Here is a 23,189-nt window from a genome sequence, read left to right as displayed (position 1 = left end):
TTCATCATGTTTCAAATAATTAGAAAACAAACGTACAAGTAGCTTCATTAAAAACTCAGACTTCATGCCGCCAAAGCCCTCTTCTGGCCGACTAGAAGAAAGTGGTCTTTTATGAGGTGATCCTTAAAGAGACGGGAGCCTAAACAGTTTGTTTGGAGAGATGATAAAGGTCACCTTAAAGGGCCATTATAATGTATATGTATAATAATGTGTTATAATAAATATACTAAACCAATCTAGTTCAAGAATAAACTCATAAAAAAAAATGAACTGCAAACCTTGTGTTAATGTTTATGTTTAACTTGATGAAAGATGATTCAATAAATAAAAGGCAGAAAATAAGCCTAAAGTGAAAGATACACAAATCGCTCTACGATTAGTGTGAATATTGATTTCATAAACAATTAGCAATAGGAGGAAAATGGATTAGTTGGCTCGCTGTTCAGTTAAATTACCCCGTCTACAGTAGGGGTATAGAATTAGTCACTCGTCATGTGGCTATACTAATAATTTGAGTTCAGCTCTAATATCGTCACCAAAACTAAAGCTTTATTGTGCCTCTCTTAAGATATTCATAAACGTTTCTGTGGACCTATATACAGAGGGGGGTCCTATGGGAATGTGTAGGGTGTACACATCTACCAAATCTCATCTTCACATTGTGCAGGCGTGCACATTAAACAAACTGAGTGGAGTGTTCGACTGCTGTCAGGAAGCAGGTTTGACACAGAGTTGAAAAAAATATATACACATATCCCATACGGGCATTGCAAACTAGCTAAGGCCATGAAATAAATTAAAGAAATTGCCATGCTAAATATCTGACTGACTAACAAGCACAGTCGCCAATGTGCACCAGGGAGAAGAATAACTCCAGTTTGGATTGTTAAATAGACCATCTACTGCATTTATATGATATAGATAAAGGGTGCATTGGACATGGAGGGAGAATAGTGAGGATGTTGCATATGAATGAAGAAGCATAATTTCAGTTGTCTGGCTGAATTGCCTTAACATACACTCAAAAAGGGATGGGTGCTTCAGAGATGTTACTGTGACTAGACGCATACAAAATTAAAACATCCAATATTTCCATCTTGAAATCTGTTCATGATATTCTTTTAATGTCATGTGAGGGGCATAACATCTTAAACATTGTATCTTTACTTGCAAAAAAATCCTCTTAAACCCATTAGTATAACCATGACACTCCATATTAATAGTTTGTATTTGTTTTTTTGTTGATGATGTTTTTTTGTTTTTTAACAAATTTCCATCACTAACATCATCTCAAAGGCAGTGTGTATTATGAGTTGATAGTGGATATTACCACACTTCAGAAGTCACTTTTGCAATACCATTGTGGTCTTGTTTGAAAAGCCCTGTGTTCAATGAATATTTAGCTTTGCTCAAATGTAAGCTCACTGGCTGCTATTGTTTTAGGGAAATAACAAAGTAAGATCAAGATTTAATTGAAGTAATGTAACTGTGGCTTTTTACTAGCCTATTCATATAATTTATAGTTGTATATTGTGCAGCTTCCAGAAACCATTTTTTGACCATTCATAAAATTCTCATGGAATACCATGCCATTTTTGACTAACATAAAGGAAAATTCTGTTCAGAGGTTGTGACCCTATTGGTATATGGGTAAGCAACTAAAAACTGTATAGGCTTCTATAGTAGGTTGCTGGGTCAGGACTTTGAACAATAGAGGGCCACACAGGCTTTGTTTGATCAGGTATAAATGCACCTTGTTCAGACAAGCAGAGTATCAGTTCAAATCAGTTCTCTGAGAGTTCTGCGAAACCACCACATTCAACATGGGCAAGGTAGGACACAGTCAAAATGTTTGAATCATTAATTAGTTTAAAAATATGTAAGAGGATAGTGTAATTTCTTTAATTAAAATATTTTTTAATACTTTTTTCAGATCATCTTCTACGAAGACAGGAACTTCCAGGGTCGTTCCTATGAGTGCATGAGCGACTGCTCTGACATGTCCTCCTACCTGAGCAGGTGTCAGTCCTGCAGGGTGGAGAGCGGCTGCTTCATGGTCTACGACCGTTCCAACTACATGGGAAACCAGTATTTCATGAAGAGGGGCGAGTACGCTGACTATATGAACATGATGGGAATGAGTGGTATCAGGTCTTGCCGTATGATCCCCATGGTAAGTATAAAACACACCTAAAAAATCCAATTTGGGGAAGTAATACACTTTTTTAACTCTGGAAACACAAATTTTTTTTTCTTTTCTCTCTTATATAGCACAGAGGCCAGTTCAGGATGAGGATCTACGAGAGGGAGAACTTCAGTGGTCAGATGCATGAGCTGATGGAGGACTGCGACAACATCCAGGACCGCTATCGTATGTCTGACTGCCAGTCCTGCCAAGTTATGGACGGCCACTGGCTGATGTACGAGCAGCCCCACTTCAGAGGCAGGATGATGTACATGAGGCCCGGAGAGTACAGGAGCTTCAGGGAGATGGGCATGAGTGGCACCAGGTTCATGAGCATGAAGCGCATCATGGACATGTGCTAATTGTACAATTCAACTTCATTAAATAATATGAATTCCTAAATTCTGGCGTTGTTCTGTTTCTTTTGTTTTGTATAATCTGTTAGAAATGCAGATTCTAACACATTACATTAAAGTTTTAAAGATGCACTATGTAGTTTTTAGGGACAAATTTTAATCGAAGAGAAAGATCTTCATTGACTGATTTGTTTCTGCCTAAACAAACTAAATAAACAAAGTCTCTTTGTTTTGAAGACTGAGTAAACTGAATTAACAAACTAACCTTAAAGGGCAACACAGTTTATAATGTTTAACTTTGTTTATATGTGGCGGACCCCGCCACCTTTCTAGCTTCAAATAGTGCTCTGGGATCTTATTTTCCTCTGAGAACAGCTTCTTTATTCAGCTATGGAAACTAATATTACTACCTTGTTAAGATAATAAATATTGAAAGTCTTATTTTGAATTTCTTCTCCAAAACTACATAGTGCCCCTTCATTTGAAAGATAATAACTAGGGCTGTCAATCGTTTAAAATATTTAATCACAATTAATCGTATGATTGTGCCTAGTTAACTCACAATTAATAGCAAATTAATAGCACATTTTTAATCCATTCTAAATGTACCTTTACGGATATTTTTTAGGTTTTTAATAGTCTTACCAACATGGGAGTGGACAACTATGCCTGCTTTATGCAAATGTACACTATATTAATAATGATAATAATAATAACAATAATAATAATGCATTTTATTCGAGGCGCCTTTCAGAGCACTCAAGGACACCGCACATAACAACAACAGTACGACAAAAGCCAAAAATATTCACTCACCCACCCAAATAATTGAAATCAGGTGTTCCAATCGGTTCCATGGCCACAGGTGAATAAAAGCAAGCACAGAGGCATGCAGAATGTTTCTATAAACATTTGTGAAGGAATGGGTCTCTCTCAGGGGCTGAGTGAATTCCAGTGTGGTACTGTGATAGGATGTCACCTTTGAAACAAGTCCAGTTGTGAAATTTCTTCACTCCTAAATATTCCACAGTCAACTGTCAGTGGTATTATAACAAAGTGGAAGCGATTGGGAATGACAGCAACCCAGCCACGAAGTGGTAGGCCATGTAAATTGACGGCGCGGGGTCAGCAGATGCTGAGGCGCATAGTGCGCAGAGGTCGCCAACTTTCTGCAGAGTCAGTCGCTACAAACTTCATGTGGCCTTCAGATTAGCTCAAGAACAGTGCGTAGAAAGCTTCATGGAATGGGTTTCCATGGCCGAGCAACTGCATCAAAGACAAACATCAGCAAGTACAATGCAAAGCGTTGGTTGCAGTGGTGTAAAGCACGCTGCCACTGGACTCTAGAGCAGTGGAGACGCGTTCTCTGGAGTGATGAATCACGCTTCTCCATCTGGCAATCTGATGGACGAGTCTGGGTATGGCGGATGCCAGGGGGACAGTACTTGTCTGACTGCATTGTGCCAAGTGTGAAGTTTGGTGGAGGGGGATTATGGTGTAGGGTTGTTTTTCAGGAGCTGGGCTTGGCCCCTCATTTCCAGTGAAAGGAACTCTGAATGCTTCAGCATACTAAGAGATGTTGGACAATTGTTTGGACAAGTGTTTGCGAGATCTCCCCACCATCACAATTAGTGAAGTACATCTCTGCTCCAAGGAGTAAGCGCGAAAGGGCTTCAAGATCTATCTGTCCAGTTTTATCGACAACTATAAAGGTAAATCATAATCGCAAAAACAGTGACGCTAGCTAATTATTCTAGCTCACATGAGTTGTAGTTGCTTGCCACCTTTGACAACTTGACAGAATATCTAATCGACTGTACGATGTTCAATTGATGTACAATTACGTTTTACATATAATTTAATAATGTCCAATCCCACAGTTCCAACAAAGATCCAGCAGGGAGAGTGAGCGTCAGGGCTACCTCGTCGATGAGGAAACATGAAAAACCTCATGACCTCAGAGTAGGGAGGAAAAAGAGTTTAATGTTAATCTATCGGTTCAAGTCAGGTTGTTTCTGGGGGTTTTATGTGGCTAGAGTTGGTAACGTGAATTCAGAATTTATAAACGCTAAAGGGATACCCGTTAAGACAACCTACCAGTTGCTCAACAAATAACATGAACCTACAATTAGCTTTCATGGAAACCCCAGGAACTGTTCGTGACTGCTTTTGTTCTTTAGAGCATAAGGTTAGACATGGTACATTGGTCAGTAGTAGGTAAGTGCTGATATTGTACCTTGAATCTGTGTTAATAAATAACCTGTTCATATCGTTCACTGTTCACTGTTTTATGTTGTTACAATAAACAATTATTATTATAATTAAGTCAAAAACAATAATGAAGAGAGTAGAGAGACAGGCTTCAAGGTGTGTCAATTACAGTACCTAAAATAGAGCAGAACTAGATTTTAATTCTCTCTTCAGTTGATTACCTGACAGCTATTTTCATACCTATTTTTTGCCTGATTAGCCTGCTCTCATCTTTCTCGTTTTCATTGTTGTTGTAGTGACTTAAATAAGAAATTAAAGTTATTCTTTTCATGTGTAGATTGCCTTTGAGAATTACTCACCAGTGGAGATAGCAGAGGCAGTGTGTTCCTGTGTGGCTGGAACAGCGCTATTCAACCACAATGTTGCTTTGCTTTTCCAGTCAGCACACTACTCCACTCTCAAGCTGGCCGCGGTGCCCCCTGTCCTTCGCTGCACAGAGACAGAGCAGCGTTGGCACAAGCCAAGAACCATGGTAAGTATTTGTTTGGATCCAAAACACAAGCTAATGCTATTTCCATTGCTGGTAATCCATCAATGAAATTTTTATTCATTTAATAGTTCTTTTGTGTACTTAATAGGGTGTGAAACCAGGCAGAGTGGGTGATATGGTGTTCCTCTCCACAAAGCCCAAAGCCAGACAATACACTGTAGCTGACGGTGTAAGGTGATATCTGTTGTCCTATGTAATAGTATAGCCTTGCGTAATTCATAACTGTTCAGTGGTTTCTCTGTGTAATTTTTTCATCTTTCATTAGTGAAATATTAATTTCAAAGGAGAAACTGTTACAAGGCAGTGCGGGGGGACCTGCCAGATCCAAATGTCCTGAAAGTGGCGGAGGTCTACAAGGACTTCACGGCAGACGTTACTCCACTCTTCACAACCATTGCAATAAGTGGGGATGTGCCACTTGTGGACTCCTCTCTTTGAGTGGTACATGAAGGGAGTCCCATCTCGTACCAGCATGCATTGCCAGTGAGTGAGGTTGTAATGCACCACCCAGATGCCCCCCCTCCACCACTTCTGCCATTAGATGGCTACAGGCTGGATCCATCCACCTGCCAGTTTGTGTGTAGCCATCAGCAACAACTACATCTGCAATCAATAGCAACATCATTTGATATGGCGTGGAAAATAGAGGTGGCCACCAGAAAGCAGAGCGAAAGTGTGGAGTGGCACAGGGTCCGGAGCCTAAGGATCACTTCCTCCCGGTTCAAGGAAATATGCCACGTGAGAGGGCAGAGCTCAGCATAAAACCTGGCTGTAAGAATGAGGAGTTTCTCAGACGGCACTGATGTAGAGGGGATTGGCACTGGAACCAGTTGCCATTCAGGAGTACTGCAGGATGAAAAATGTCAACTGCTGGCCATGTTGGTTCGTGATCCACCCGGATGCCCCCTGGTTGGGGTCTTCTCCTGATGGCATAATTTTTGACCCAGCTGAGAGTCCACCGTTTGGACTCATTGAAGTTAATGTCCCAACGCCAAAAGCTATGTAGACTGTAGCTATCTAAAAATGCAGAGTGGCACATTAAAGTTAAAAATTAGCCATAGCTGCTATTGGCAGGTGGAGGGTCAGCTGTTGGTCACTGGGATGGAGTGGTGCGATTTTGTCGTCTTTGCAAATGATGACATTCTTGTGCAGGCAGCGCATTTACAGGGAGGCTGAGGTGGATGCAATTATTAGGGAGAAGGGAGATTTTTCATTTTTTCATTTTTACATGGGCTAATACCTCAGTAATCTTACTCTCAATCAGTTCAGTTTCTTAAAAAGTTCTTAAATTAGTTATGGTGTCGTTCTTGTTGTATTGTTCTTTTTTATAAATCTATACAAAACATGTGAATGTATTTCTCATCTCGATCTCTACGAGTGTAGAAGTTTTGTTCATTTTTACAAATCTCTACAAAACATGTTAATGTATTTCATCTCTGAGTGTAGAAGTTTTATTGTTCATTTTACAAATCTATACAAAACATGTGAATGTATTTCTCATCTAAATCTCTACGAGTGTAGAAGTTTTGTTCATTTTTACAAATCTATACAAAATGTAGATGTACATGTGATGCAACTGAGAGCCCACCGTGTTATTCTTGTTGTATTGTTAACTTTTACTAATCTATACAAAACATGTGAATGCATTTCTCATTAAAGGGAGAAAGAGAAAGTCAGCTGTTCTTCATGTGACATCGTGGAGATAAGCTTTCATTTATTTCATTTCTAATATTTATTATACATCTAGATGTACATTTGACACAACTGAGAGACCACCTTTTGGACTGATTGAAATGTGGAGTGCCTTAATTAAAAGCATAAAATGTGTGCCAGCCGTGTAACTTCAGTGCTCTGTCAGGCTACCATAGATGTAAAAGATTATTACTTTTGGCTTGTTAATAATTTTTCCACCTCAGGAGTTCAGCACAACACTGGAAATTATGTAATTAGATTATATTGTACATAATATACACTTATTAAATTGGATATTTTCATTTTATTTCTTTGGTGTGTTTTTCTCAATAAAAAATGATGGTATTGTGTACATGATGTTTGAAATGAACAAGACAACATATAGAATGATTTTGAAAAAGGAAAAATATTTAATTAATCGAGCCCGTGCCTTGTGTACCAGTGGTACAGATAGATTGTATAGATTCGTAAACATGAACAATAACAGTGAACAGTCAATATCAGTTCAAACTTTGTACATATTGTATGAACAATAACACATGAACCAATCATTCAAGAACTGATTGTAAACCGATTTAAAACTCCAGACCATGTAATTTTTGTGTTGCCCATGCCTTCACCAGTGGTCAGTTCTGGTAATTCACCAAGAGGCAAGCAACCGTGAACAGCTGGTCAATACTCATACCACATATGGACAGAGGTATAACCTTCTCAAACAGTTTGTTTTCCTTCACTCTTCTTATACACCTCTCAACATGGACTCTTAGGCGGGCAATGGACTGTGTGTGGTTGACATCCTCTTTGGCCATCTGGGTGTTCTTCACAAGGAAGGTAGGTCGGTAAACCTTTCCGGGAAAGAGGTTGTCCACAAGAAAGCCCTTGTCCACCATAATTGCCATCTGTGGTGTGAGGAATTTGGTGATTCGCGATCTCTTGAAAATCTTATTGTCACTCATTGACCCAGCTTACAATGATGAGACAAAGGTGATGGGACCGTGGGGTGCAATGCCAATCAAGGCTTTGAAGGTGGTGTGAGAATTGTACATTGAGAAGACTTCGCTCTGCAGAAGGAGAGAGAAAGGTGCCTACAAAAAAGCTCTGTGCAATCAAGCACCACTTGTGTGTCAGGAAATGAGGCGAATTCTGGTGGTAGGTTGGCTTTCACAACTTCTTGTGGAATCCACAGGCGGATGGAACTCAGCAGATGATACAAGAAGTGTGTCCATGAAGTAATTAATCTGCTGACTGTGGTGCGATAAATGAGAAACCGGTTGGCCAGGTCCCTCATAGGTAGGCCCACAGAGAGGTACATCAGGAACGGCAACAACTCATCTATGGGCGCAAGTTTTGCAGCTTTTATAGAAGTTGTGCTACTAGATGCAGCATTGGTAGAGGTGATCCGTACCATCTGTGTTGTCACAGCAGGCTCCACCAGTTGCCAAAAGGCCAGAAAGTGCACATATGATGAGAATCTGAAATGAAACAATAGGACATTCAGTAGTTAGAATATACATTGCTGACACGCAGTCACATAGGCTATGTCATTGTGTCATAATGGTAGGTTACATTCTTGAAGTGAGCACACACACCAGGACTAAACATTGTTTACATCACACACACACACATACACACACACACAGAAAGAAAGGCGAGAGGGTGAGAGAGGATACTATCCTGATCATACACCAACCTCGTGTAAAAATGAATATCATAATCGGATCCAGTGAGACGCTGAAGTCCAAACCCAGACTGCAGTTGCATTGTTTCAAGCTGATGTTGGAGCTCCTCTATCTTTCTTTTCAGTTCTGGGTTTTCGGTCACGAGTTCATGAGCCACAACTGCAGTTTGGGGTGTCGCACAGTAGTCGTGGTCGACTTGCATGTCGGGAACACAGTCCTCCTGATCAGACACCTGCAACATATACATATGCAAGTCAAGGCATTTGAGCGAATACTTTTGGCAATACAGTGTATGTTTATCATTTTTGCAACAGTCCAAAACAAGCCAAGTACTGTCCAGAATATTCTCCAGAACACATGGGCATACTGACCTAATTCTAACATTCCTTAGAAATACTAATACAAAAACAATGTATTTAATTTTGTAATGCTTTAAATTAAGATCCTTAATAAGGATAAGTTCTTAATAACACCCTTACAAGCCGCTATACAATACTTATATTGTGCTGGTACACAGGTAGAGGCAGGGGGGATTAGTAGCAGTTAATGACTAATTGTAATTGTTAAAATAACAATATAAAATATTAATATAAAATTCAAATTTGCCTGCCAAGCACTAAATAATCAGCTATAATTGCTTGAGACACTCAGGGATTTCATGGTGCATTCAGGTGCACATTTGAAACTCTGGTGCATATATGCATATATCTATATCTATTGCTCATCCAGAAAGGTAAAAGACAGTGGACCAGGTAAATCAGAGTTACATTTGAACTTCTGAATGTTCCCATTTAAAAACTGCTGCAGAGAAGATGCATTCCTCAGCATCACGTTAGGCGGGGGGAAAAATGTGAGGAAGAGTGGCATGGAGTGGCAGTTACACTCTGACATCATGGCTACTCCACCAAAACTCAGGTGAGTTCAGGCTCATCTCAGCCAATGGGAAATGAAAGTTTGAATTTGGGTAAATACCACAATTTACTGGACTGCTGGGGTTTGAGGACACTTTTTTTGTATACAGGCTTTTTGATGCATGGTGGCCACATAGTAGGCTTTTGGTTTTACATGCAGCCCGCTCTCTTGTTTGGCGCCTAAGCTACATCAGACCCGAGAAGATGAAGACTCCAGGGCTCTACTCTGCATGTGTGGAAATGCAATCTCACAAAATTGAAGCTTATTTTATAATTTTCTTTCACATGCGGAGCTACACTGTGCTGCAGTACAGCATGACACTCACACTAGCCCCATTGACACTGCCGTTTGCATGCGTAGATCCTGTGCTAATTCTCCGCACCCTCCTCTGTGTGAAAGTTTCAGATGCGGAGAAGGGGGAAATTTTGCTCCGGCGCTGATCCGCCTCTGGAGGTAGTATCAGGGCCACATTATTGGTGAGCCATCCCAGTGTGAACGGACAATCCGGAGGCGCGGAGCAGGGGCGCGGAGCAGGGTCGCGTCGCTCTGACTAGTCTGATAACTGCACAGGTCCTTCACTCAACTAAATACAGAGAAATGTCCCACAAAGCAACGTTACAGAACCGAACAAAAGTAACGTAGTAACTGTAACTGTCTTTGGCAACTTATATGAGGGAAAAAAATACCACAGCTGTATGTGGAGAAGCGTCCATCCTCCTGTCTGTCCTACTGACTCTTCCTCACATTTCTGCCCGAAAAACAGCGTTTGTCACCGGCAAAAACTTTAACTCACCAAGTGTTTGTGATGAAAATAAATCACCACGACCGTCTGCCCTCCCGACCGAGACTTCAGGGAATATTCCCCCAGAAAATGGCCTCCGTCCCCGCCAGTGAGGGAGTCAGACAGCATCCTGTTTGATGATAGTGATTATGTAATAATGTAATTTAGCGCAAAAACTTAACTTTGTCACTTTCCAGGATGTTTGGTGGGTCAGGATCTCAATTACACATTATAACAGCATCCATATGATTATAAACAGTCTGCGGGTTTAGATTAACAGGGGGGACACCTGGGAAACACCGACGTCATCAACATGACGTGTAACGTCACGCCTCTTTAGGAGCCGCAGCGCCGGCTTTCTGTATGAAACACGGCAGAACAGCGGAGATGCTTCGCTCTGTGTGAATCACCATCGGCGGAGAATTGGCGAACCACCGCTCCGGAGATAATGCAGAGACACTGTGTAAAAAGGGCTACTGATGTAGCCTGGGGTCATCACTCTTAGTTAACAGAGCTAGTAAGGTACATTCATCTGAGCATTTCAGAAGAAACTGGTTGGAGACACTGGTAGTACAGTCTGCACTGTACAATGTAAATGAGGAGAGAGTATCATTGGTGACATGATCACCAAACTGCCTTTAACCCTGTTGATTACTGCGGCTACGGACATTTGCAGTAGGGGTGTGAGGCACAGAAGAAGCACGTTCTCCCATTTCTCAATGGGCATCAGGTTCTGATGAGATGGGCATTACAACAATGGAGGCATATACATCAACCATCGGGGGGTTTGCATTCTCATCAGTTACATGCGCTGGCACGCAGACTGATACTGTGGAGCAGCAGGCGTCTTTTGTCTCTGACAAAGCACACAACACACACGTAGCTGATGCTTTGAAACTGGGGGTAGATCTGCAATCCAGGGGCGCACTGTTATACAGGGATTGGACTCTGCACCCAGCCATTGTAGGACAAATGTTGATGCCCTATGGCCGAGCTGTGGTAGACACAATCGCATCAAGAGAAAATGCACACTGATGCTGTTGTTCTCAATGCACGATCCAGACGCACCTCTCAACATGGGTGCGTTTCGCCACCCATCCTCCTGCACATATTTCCTCCCATGGCACCGCCACACACTGATCCTGACAGCTCTGCACAGGCCAGCAATGTACTGGCTGGCGGAGATTTATCAACTTTGGTGTGGAGAACTATGACAACTATGACACAGGGACATGCTGTCTGAAGGACAATGTTTCACCCACACCTGGAATTGCAGGATTTGATTGACAAACACCATGTATTCTGCACAGTTAAGGTGTACCTGGCTGCTATTGCTGCATGACAATGCCCCTGAAAAAGCCCCTGAAAAAATTTTAAGGTAAAATGGCTAGTTAGCTACACCTTTGTGCCATGTGTCTTACTTTGCACTCAGATTATCCACCATTCAACTAGCAAAAGGAAGTTGGACACACATCAAACACACTTGCACCATGCGCCTTACATTATGCTCCATAGATCATTTAAACAGGGCCAGCTGTGTTAGTCCATGGCTTGCCTATTTACATCGACACTGAGGAGTCTTGTAAAACTGACTAACTTTTTGTATCATGAGCTAATCCCCTAATGGGCAAGCCTATTATGAAGCAATGGTTCTCTCACTGGATTGCTCTGGCCTATACTGTACATGCCAGGGTTTGCAAGCACAGGTGGGCCTGCAAGTGCTTTCTGCTTGTGACCTGGCTACATCCTGGGCCAGATTTAAAGGGGTCTCCATCCAGGACATTTGTGCAGTTGCAAGCTGGTCTTCACCCCTTACGTGTAATGGGTTTGGTTTGGACCCAATAGCAGCACAAAGACAGGCAGGTATCGTTGGTAACAAACTTTATTAGCACATGTGCTGGACACAATGGCAGTAGGCCAAACAGTCTGATTTCTGGGTGCTGGCCTTTAACAGTCTCTGGTGGGGATTGGATATTAGGTTCAGCTGAACCAAACCAGGACACTGGTCACAGTCACACAATCACAGAACTGCAGGAAGTCACAGAGGAGACAGGAGTAACACTCACTCTGTAGAACTGAATCAGGTAATCACCGGATAGCCAAGGGAGCAGACAGGCAGAACCCAGAAAGGGACAGGTGAGGATCGTGGTCGGGGACGGAAGGCTGAAGTGATTTCCAGGAGATCAGGATAGTCAGAGGCAAGCGGGATTGGAACTGGGAGATCAGGCAGAGAAGCGCTGGAGAGTCTGGTGCAATCATTGAGAACAATCTGGCAATGAGTGAGTGTGGAGCTGGGGCTTAAATGCAGCCAGAGCAGAGCAGAGAGCACAGGTGAGTGGAGTTGACTTGATGAGTGTGGTGTGTCTGATGGGCAGATTGAAGCAGGCAGGTGCAGAGTGGTGAGGCAGAGATGAACTGTGACACTGGTTTTATAAAATGGACTTCTCTGCTCTGAGCATGACCCATTGGGTGGGAAAGAATACTTCCTTTTGAGTGATGGTGGTTGCTTGTAATAACCTTGTTTGTCAATAGTGGAGTCCCTATATCACATAGTGTGACACTGAAACAAATGGTATGAATTTGAACTTTATGTTACTTGCATGTGTCTTACCAGGCAGCCCTTCCTGAGAGGAACTTATTTTGAATGGTGCGCTGCATCATAGCACAAACTACTTATGAGTAGATGGATCTGTCTGACATGGACGTCATGATCACCCACCAGTCAGGATTGGTATAATGTAGAGCTGGTTTGGGAAAACATGTGATGGAGTAATTGTTGCGGGGTGTCGAAGCAGGAGGACCCAAAAGCGGAAGACTGAGTGAATGAACACAGGCGTTTTTTAACAAAAGGAGCAAAATGGTCAACAGAAGATGTCCGCAGCTGCAAAACGGCAGGCGGCAGGCGACAGGTGTAACTGAGGGAGTCCGCGGCGGGTGGCGGCTGGAGTCGAGCTGAAACAAAGGGTGTCCGCGTTGGCTGGCGGCTGGAGGCTGGAGGCGAGCTCGTGGCAGGCAGGGCAGCGAGGCACCAAGCTGACGAGGAGGACAAAAACAGGGTCAGGGCAAAATTCTCTTTAGATATGATATGTTACCAGGACGCAGAAAACGCTGGCGACAAGCTCTACCGATGAGACGGAATTATCTGGCACCGGAGTCGAGTCAGAGCTGGCTTCTTATGGAGCGGGTGATTAGGTGAAGATGGAAACCAGGTGTGCCTCGCTGCGCTTGCCTCAGTGGGTCAGCCCCGCCTCCTGCTGCTCTCCATACTGAAAATAAAACAAAGAAAAAAGGACGGTGCACACAATCATATGTCCCCGAATAAATCGGGGCAGCCCGAGCCATGACAGTAATACCAGTTTAATACACCATCAAAATATTAACTGATCTATGTTCAAATGCAAAGACGACAATTTAAGGATGTAAATTGCTGCCAACAAGTTTTGTTTTTTGTTTTTCAATTTGCACAGAACATAACAATCAAAGACACAATTATCACAAAAGTTGTGACTTGAGTTATATAATAACAATAATAATGAATGGAGGCACTGCCTTTCTTAGTTACTAAACACACGTACATGAGGAGCACCACTCTTCTGATTGTCGAGCATGACTTTCACACTTGGAAGATGGCATGAATTTGTAAAACCATTGACATGTGGTTAAACGTGGATCAGACCCAATCCCCAGCCTCTGCGATTTGCAGATCATATTGTTTAAAATTGTAATCTGAGGAATCAATCAGCCCTAGTGTAATGAGATAAATGCTTCTGAGGAAAACACAGGGATGCTCATTCCATAGTGAGACATCTCACTCATGCTACTCTGAGAACTGGAGGTGCTATAGTTAGGATACATACAATGATTATGTTCAGAAGAACAAACACTAATAAAAATTTTTACATATTTTCCGGATTAATAATCCTAGAGTAAGGCTTGCTGTATTGTAGTCTGTCCTGGTGTTTTTTTTTCTCTTCTAGACAAGGATAGTTCTGCCTTAATGAAGTTGTAAACACTGACACCTGCTTTGGTACAAGGGTGAAATTTGCAGGGTTTCAGACCAAGTTTTGTGTGTGTGTGTGTGAGAGTGAGTGAGTGAGAAAGAATGAACGAAAGAAAGAAAGAAACTTGAGCAGGACCAATTAGGCTTAGGCAAATTAGACTTTGGGAAACTCTCCACCTGGTTGAAAAGGCCCAACAATGACTATTCTTCCTCAACTGAAACTAGCCTCACTGCTAAGTGCACTACTGTGTGATATGACAGCTGCACAGACGGCAAGCAAAAAGACCTGCATGATGTGGTGAAGCCGGCCCAGAGCATCTTCAGGATGGAGCTCCCAAACCTGGACACTATCTATGACAGTCAATTGCAAAAGAAGACTAGTGAAATTATCAAGGACACACCTTGCTTGAACTGCTGCCATCTGACAAATGATTCGGAACATTAAGGTCCCACACCAGTAGATGGAACAGTGTCTTTCCTAAAGCTGTGGCCTCAAACCGCAAAACCTTTTAAAGGAACTGTAAGCCTTCTAGTGTGACTAGAAGATGTAGACTGGGCATAAAAATCCCGGCTCACCAGGACCTTAGGGAGGACCACCGGGAGGTGTCGGCCTGGGAGCTGACGGAGGACCCATGGGAGGTGTCAGCCTGTCTTCTTGGTTTAGACAGGAGGTTAGCTGACTGGCTATTACCAAGCCTGGCAAGAGGCTAATGGACAGGTGATTGCCAACAATAAGGTAGCCAATGCAATGCACTTCCGCACCTTCAGTTTCTTAGCCCCTGAAAAAAGTATTGCTATGTCCAATACCTACCCCAGCGCAGGTCAATTAACCAATTCTTTCTTGCGTTCAAGAAGGATCTGAAGATTCAGAAGATCTTTTTTTTTCCTCTTGCATTTTTATAGCGCTTTTCTGACCGCTCAAAGTGCTTTACAATACTTGCCACATTCACCCATTCATACACTGAGGCTGCCATGCTGCTCATCAGGAGCAATTTGGGGTTCAGCATCTTCGGATACTTCGACAAGCTGAAGGGAATCGCGATTCGAACCAGTGACCTTACATTTCCTAGGCGACCCGCTCTACCTACTGAGCTAGAGCCGCCCCTATCTTGTCCTGCTCAAAAGCAAAGACTGAGTCCACAACGCTTCGTAAAAACTCTACTGGGCCCATATTGTGGTCAGTTCGCTCTGTTACAGTTTTAAACCCAAAAGCAGACACACAGGAGGCAAGATAAGGGAGAACAAAAAGCAAGCTTTATTTTGCCAAAGCTGTGCGCCAATAAACATAAAATAAAAAAATCAGATATACCAAAATCAGAAAACCAAAATGGAGTCACCAGGACTAAAACAGAAACTAGGGCTAAAACAAAGTACAACAAAAAAGGCAACTTAAGGCAACTACTTAATCGATCATAAATGGCATTCGCTTGGACGAATATATACAAAAGGGCGGCTGTTTATATAACTTGGTGACCCGCCAAGTAAAGTCTAAGTGGGGTAATCAATGGCTAACCCTAACCCTAACCCTGTAAGAGAAGGACCAACAAAACAAAGCTGGAATGACAGGCCTTTGACTACAGTGATTGGAGTGTTTCAATGGCTACTGCTTTAGACCTGCATAAACTCACTGACACTGACTACTTACAACAACTTATGTGAGGATATTTGTGGCAACTAAATCCCTCTCTACAAACAACAACAATAACCCTTGTTTTACAGTTAAACTACCGTATTGACCCGAATATAGGACGACCCTGATTATAAGACGACCCCTCTTTTCAAGACTAATCTTCAGAAAAAGACTCTGATAACCAAAATTAGTTTCTCAATAACAAACTCACATACCCTCCTGTCAATCTCTTGGAAGCGGAACTTCCAAGAGATTAGAGGACCACGATAAGCTTTTCTCTTACTGTTAGCGTTTTCAGTCGATCTTTTTGAACCCGCCATCTTCAGACGTTACACTCCGTAACTCCATATTTCTTGGCTGGCTGACAGTTGTTTGGCGCCTCCGCTGCAATGATCACCATTATCTTAAAATTATCATCATAGCTCCGCCTCAGATGTCTGTTAACTTGCCCCACTTTTGATCCACTTTGCTCTGTAAAATCACAGCGTCTCTCCATTTTTCATCTCCTGTCACTTCTTCTCCGCTTTGATTGACAGATAACCCCAGCCACAGTGTCAGTGACGTCTCTACAATAAGCTGGCGCCCTCTGCTGTTGTGGTCGTTGTTGGGTTTAAATCTGTTAAGAAATGAGACACGGACACGGAGATTGTCTTTCTAGGCAAAGGGGAAGAGCAGAAGTCAGCACACAAAGTCTGGGCTTCCGAGTTCCCATGAGCTGCTCTCCCCAAGCATCTTTTATTCACCTACAATAGGGCGTAAGCGTATATGATTGGCTCTTTGACAGTACATATGAGTCATACAGTTGTTATGCATGATGGAGAAGTACACAAACACACTTTCGGACCTACGGCCTTCAGCATATATCCTTCACACAAACATTCTTATGATGTCCACCAAATGTTATTCACACAAGATGCCATTCGAGGCCTTGTGGTCCCGCCGGAGGGTGAGTGTGTTTCTTCGCAGTACTTTTCCAGGAGCTCGGTACACTTCCACAAACATATAAAGGAAGACAAGCAGGTTATATCAATGCAATGCAAGAAACTGATAATATAAGCATAATTTTTCCAACATTTCCCTCCTGTTTATCAGTTTTATTGCTCGTACTTTTAGTTCGTCAGGTTATTATCTCTTGTCGCCATTTTCGATAATACCTTCATTGGAAAAAGACGAGGCGTAAAACATTTTTACACTCGGGAATCAGCATAAGGTTGAGGATTAACAAACTCATACCTTTGGGATAATAATTGCATTTGCACAAAACTTTGTTGAACCATTTTCTCAAACATCGATCGTGTACAGGGTATCACACAAGAGATAAAACAGAGGAACAACAGCATGACTACGAACACGGGTACCAATGCCTTTAGGAGAACCTGCCACCAGGTGCTGTTAAAGAATCCAGTCATCCAGTCCGGGAGTGGGTCGGCACCGGGGGTTTGCTCCAGCACATAGCTTTGGAGATCGGTCAGGTTTTGCAGAGCTTGGTAGATATCTCCTCCATCCGTCATGCCGTCAGGGATGTAGGTACAACATGTTTGTCCAATAACTGCACACACTCCTCCTTGTGATCCTGTTAGCAAGTCCAGAACAATCCGATTCTGCATCACCTTGCTCTGTCATCCTAATAGGACAGGGATCAGTTGTTTTCTTCACTGGGGTTTGAGACGGCCCTGCCGCTGTATAGCAGAGCCCCCTTTGTAGCCCAGACTTCCCCACTATCCAGTTGAGACAGAGGTAGGCTGCAGTTTGCAGTGGCTGAGGTGGATCCAAGTTGTCCTTTCTGCAATCTTTACTGCTGTTGGTGTTGTTAGCAGGACCTGGTACGGACCCTCCAACCGTGGGCTGGACCAACATTTTTCTTTTGATGATTTTGAAGAATATGTAGTCCCCTGGCCTCACTTTCTGGCTGTCCTGTGGAGGGGGAAGAGAATCAGAGGGCAGTAAATTTGTTTTGGAAACATCTTTTTGGTCCAACAGTTTTCTCATGTGCTCTGCCAATGTTGTCTCTTCTTCAGATACCTCAAGGTCTTTTGAGAAAGCAGGGAGTCTAAATGCCCTACCATGAACTATCTCAAATGGGGTTAACCCTTTATCGATCGGAGTGATTCTCATGTACAATTTCACTAGATCTAAGCAGTCAGGCCATGGTCTCTTTGTTTCTTCCATGCATTTCTTTAACCGAGATTTGACAGTCCCATTTGTTCTGTCTACCAGACCTGCACTTTGAGGGTGGTAGGCACAATGATTTTTTAGATTTATTTGTAAGTGTTTTGCAACTTGACTTACAACTTCGTTTACAAAATGTGCACCATTATCACTGTACAATACTTCGGGGATCCCATACTGTGGCACAATTGTTTTGCACAATGCTTTTGCTACTGTCAGTGAGTCTGCAGCTTTTGAAGGTATTATTTCAACCCATTTTGAATATGCATCAACTAGTATTAAACAGTATTTGTATGGCCCGCTTCTGTTTAGTTCTATGAAATCCATGTGCATAGTTTGAAAAGGTTCAGTTGGTTCTGGGAATTTCCCTCGTTTTGGTCTTACATTGCCCTGTGGGTTGTGTTTTATGCAAATTACACATGATCTGCAAAAGTTTTTTGAGTAGGAATTCTGTCATCCCTCCTGTTGAGACATGGCAAGGCCCATGACTCAAAATGGCGGCAGCTTTGTACAAGTTTTTAGGGAGAATAGGTTTGTTAGCCTGTGTATACAGTCCTGTTTTGTCTGTTTCAGCGCCTTGTTTGACCCAATACTGTTTTTCATTATCAGGAGCAGAGGTCTGCATATCACGGAGGACATCGAGGGTGATAAGAGGGTGTATTGCCTCTGTTGAGTATGTGTCAGAATTGCCAAAACATCCCGAGGACAGGCTTCCCTGTTGAGGTTATCACCCCCCTTCGTTTCCACTGTGTGACAATCTGGGCTGTCATTGAGGAAAGCATCACAGTCTTCGTCATCATAGAAAAATGTGTTCGCTCCTTTTCCTCCCTTCCCTTTCTTATTCTTGGAGTCTAAGTGTTTGGTTGCATGGCGGACCCACTGCATAGTTGTAGGAACATCCGCGGTGTCAAATTCAATGAAATGTTTGCAGACCCAGCTTGCAACATCTGGGTGCAAACCATGCATAATAGCATGTTTGAGTTGTTGTTGGTATGTATCAGTTTTATTTTCATTGAATGCTATACCACTATTAGCACGAAACACAGTTTCCATTCGAGCCCTAAAATCCTCAGGATCCTCGTCTGTTTTCTGTTTTATGGCAGCTATGCGAGAGTAGTTCGCGGCGCGCGCAAAAGTGGCCTTCACTCTAGCTGCTATTGCATCGAGAGCGTCTTTATATTCTCCCGCCAGCATTCCATCGGCTGGATATGCAAACACTGTCCCTACACCATTTCTCCCTGTGTAATTACCCTTTACTCTCCCCCATTTCATTTTCAACAATGATTGCATAGCTTCCCCTGCTTCCTGTCCATTCAAGCGGTATGAGTCTATCAATTTGTCCTCTGGTGGAGGAATGCCGGCTACAGCATTCGCAGCCTCCGCGAGGGTCCAAGGACGAAAAACGTACAGGATTGGAGGCTGATCCTCACCCCCCGCCTGAGGATTGGCAACTTGGATCTGGGGAAACACTTCTTCGGCTATCACATTTGAAGATTTTTTCTCTGGTGGTTTACTTTTTTGATTTCTGACAGTCAGGCTGGAACTTCCAGCCGGGCTGTTCGTGGGGGTGTATCTGTTGGGTAAGTGGAGGAGGTCTGTTGGTCACAAAGTGTGACTAGGGCCCCCCCTATCGCTACTTTTTCCAGTTTTAGGAGATGGCACCTTTGGGTACAGAGGCGGACGGTTGGACAAATGGGAGGGCTTAGCTGCAGGTGCTGGTTTCGGCTCTGGAACTGGCTTTGGAACTGGCCCTGGAACTGGCTCTGGAATGTTTTGTTCGACAGGCGCATTAGCTAATGGCACGTATGGGGAGGGGAAGGTTCAGGTGCTTGCCTGCAGTTTGTCTCATTGTCTTCTTTGCACAAAAAAAGAATTTGGCTTTTCTTAGCTTCCTTTTTCACTTCTTTTTGCTTCTTAAGGTTATCCTGTTTGGCTTTAGACTGTGTTAACCATCCTTGCGCTATGCGGAGTTCGTCAGCTCTTTTGTCATGCTTTTTCCCTCGCTTGGTGATGAGACTAGTCTCCAAGCGGGATATTAAATCCTCTATTTCTCTTACTTTTAGGCGGCCTGTAAATCCATACTTCTTTTTCCATTTATCTAGATACTTGACACTTTGAGGATTCCATTGCTTCATATACTTTTTATCACCTGTACTGTCTTCATCTACAGTTTTACGAGTATTCTTCCCACCCATTGTATGCAAAGTTTCGTTTCAGTGATCATTATTTTTAATGCTTTTCCCTAGTCTGCATTGTGTTTTTTATGCGTTCTCTTCTACTTCAACAGGCCATAGATGTTCGTTAGCACTGATAAGGTTTCAGTCTATGCTGCTGCTTCAAAGAGAAATACTACTTAAACTGATTTTAATTTTGTTTCTATTTTACTTTACCTAGGAATTTGCAATATCCTGTTTCTAAATGTAGGGTGTTTTTACTCACAAGAGAAGGTGATATGATTTTTCCTCAGTTCTCCGGTCCCGTCTCCTTAGTTTCAAAGTCCGGATCCCGTCAATCCAACGCTGTTCAGTTGGAGGGGACGCCTCCTTCAGGCCACCTGTTGTGGTCCTGCCCGTCGACGGGCTTCGGTGTGTCGTCCTCCTTCTGGCAGAGCTGGGTATATTGGGATCCGGGTCACAGCAACAAGAAATGTTGGGTTTAAATCTGTTAAGAAATGAGACACGGACACGGAGATTGTCTTTCTAGGCAAAGGGGAAGAGCAGAAGTCAGCACACAAAGTCTGGGCTTCTGAGTTCCCATGAGCTGCTCTCCCCAAGCATCTTTTATTCACCTACAATAGGGCGTTAGCGTATATGATTGGCTCTTCACACTTTCGGACCTACGGCCTTCAGCATATATCCTTCACACAAACATTCTTATGATGTCCACCAAATGTTATTCACACAAGATGCCATTCGAGGCCTTGTGGTCCCGCCGGAGGGTGAGTGTGTTTCTTCGCAGTACTTTTCCAGGAGCTCGGTACACTTCCACAAACATATAAAGGAAGACAAGCAGGTTATATCAATGCAATGCAAGAAACTGATAATATAAGCATAATTTTTCCAACAGTCGTGTAGCAACCCAGACAACTATCAGCATGTGTCAACGGTTAGACCCCGATTATAAGACCACCCAACTTTTACACATAATTTTCATCGAAAAAAACCTTGTCCTATATTCGGGTCAATACGGTACTTACTGCAGGGCAAGTAAGACTCCCACAGGAGTAGAGAAATCATCTTGTACAACAAGGCTAGACACACACTGACAAAGGTGATCAGAGTCGCTACACTAAAAAGTAAAAGAAAACAGCTTACAACATGCCTCAGTGTGGAAGAGGCCTGCCAAACTAACCATTCCTTTATGCTTTGGAGCACATTCAACTCACCAACAACTTAAATGTATCCTGCTGTTTGATAAGCCCTCACCGGTTCCAACATCAAACAACCATTTGCCATCCCCTCACCTATGGAGAGAGCTATGTCTCTCAGAAATTTAACCAGCTTAATTATTCAGTGAGTTATCTTAAGAGAGAAGTGATTGCACTACACATTTTTGGTGAGTAAATGACAAATAGGCACTAAAAGGTTTGAGGTTTTGGCCCCGCAGATCACTTCAGCTAGCAGCCGCTATGTACCACCACTATGAGCACTTGCTCCTGCCAATGAAAACTTCAGGGTTTTATTCTGAGGAGCAAAACAGACAGTCTTTGTGAAAGACTTAGATTATTTATTTAACCAGAAAGAGCTGTTATATCTCTCTCTTTACAGCCACCAGACTAAGTTCATTCATTTAGCAAAGAACACAAGAGTTTGTGGTTTACCTCAGCCTCGAGCTGTTAATGTATTTGTGTCATTGTGTGACTTGGTTTAGATCTGACCTAAACCTTTAGACCATGAAAGATACTCGTAAAAAAAGGTGGGTTAAGTTGTTGTTATTTGGCAGATGGATGGTTACAGTAGTTTAATCCCTATTGGTACCTCTGTTATTAGACTAAGATTTGACTGAAAAAAAACAATATCTGTTTTTACAAATATTTAGAATGTGAAGTCTATGTTTTATCACAGAAACTAGTGGACACTGTGGCTCAGGCTCTATAGACTGCAATAGTAAGGCCAGCCGATACTTCTTCAAACCGCTTGAAACAGGCCATCACATGTCCCCAATCAAAAACGTATAAGAGTGAAGAATGCGATGATGGCATCTCAGCTGGCAAAATGAGCCTGCCCTCTAAAAGCAGGACAAATAGTCTTGTACTAATTCTATTGAGAGTGGCTTTGGCCTGGTGTAGGCTAATAAAAGTGAATGTGACAACTGTGAAAACATAGTTCTTTGCTAATGTTAACCTGTGTTATGTTGACATCTGATTTATGTCTTTAATAACAATTTATAACTTTTTATAACACCGTGAAAGTGTTTTATAAAGTGTTTCGAGTTATTCAGTTATCACGACTTAAAGTTCTCAAGCATCACACCTGACCTCATGCATAATTCAATTTTAAATTCATATAATATTAAACATTGTACACATTTCCTCCTGGACATCCTGACTTCCCCTTTTCTTTCTTTTTGCTGCACCGAGCTGGTGGGTCGGGCTGCCCAGCACACCACCTGGCACACTCGGGCATAAAGTTGAACCAGGTTGCTCTGAATCCCGTGACGAGCACAATAAAAACTACATTCTGTCTGAAAGGCCCAAAAGGTGGTAATAGGTGCGACTGACAGATTACAAAAAGTGGTTAAGAAACACATCAGAGCTAAAATCTTGGAATGAGACTTGGTTGTTTTTTCTCCAGAAAGTTACATAGTGTTGCTTCAAGCTTTCTGGGACCTACTGTCTGGCAGGAAACAAGGTGGATGTACAATTAATGAACATGTAAATACTCTAAATCATATAGTGACAATAACCCTCCTCTTCCACAATAGACTGTTTATATTGCACATGTCTTGAATATGTATCATCATGCACTGTTATTACCCTAATGTGAACAGATATGTACATAATCATCCACTCCATATACATATAT

At 42.5% G+C, this 23,189-nt stretch overlaps 1 protein-coding gene across 1 annotated transcript; it reads left to right on the top strand.

Annotated features, from left to right (window-relative positions):
* The first annotated feature begins 1,746 nt into the window (after nt 1–1,746).
* On the top strand, nt 1,747–2,547 carry LOC115587742 (gamma-crystallin M3-like). The gene is made up of 3 exons (XM_030427707.1): nt 1,747–1,832; nt 1,934–2,173; nt 2,272–2,547. The coding sequence occupies exons 1-3, from the start codon at nt 1,824–1,826 to the stop codon at nt 2,545–2,547; spliced, it is 525 nt and encodes a 174-aa protein (XP_030283567.1). The 5' UTR covers nt 1,747–1,823.
* The last annotated feature ends 20,642 nt before the right edge of the window (nt 2,548–23,189 follow it).

This window comes from Sparus aurata, chromosome 9, assembly GCF_900880675.1.
Source record: "Sparus aurata chromosome 9, fSpaAur1.1, whole genome shotgun sequence".
Lineage (NCBI taxonomy): Eukaryota > Metazoa > Chordata > Actinopteri > Spariformes > Sparidae > Sparus > Sparus aurata.
The sequence above is the reverse complement of the archived record's forward strand: the minus strand, read 5'-3'. Positions and strand labels throughout refer to the sequence as shown.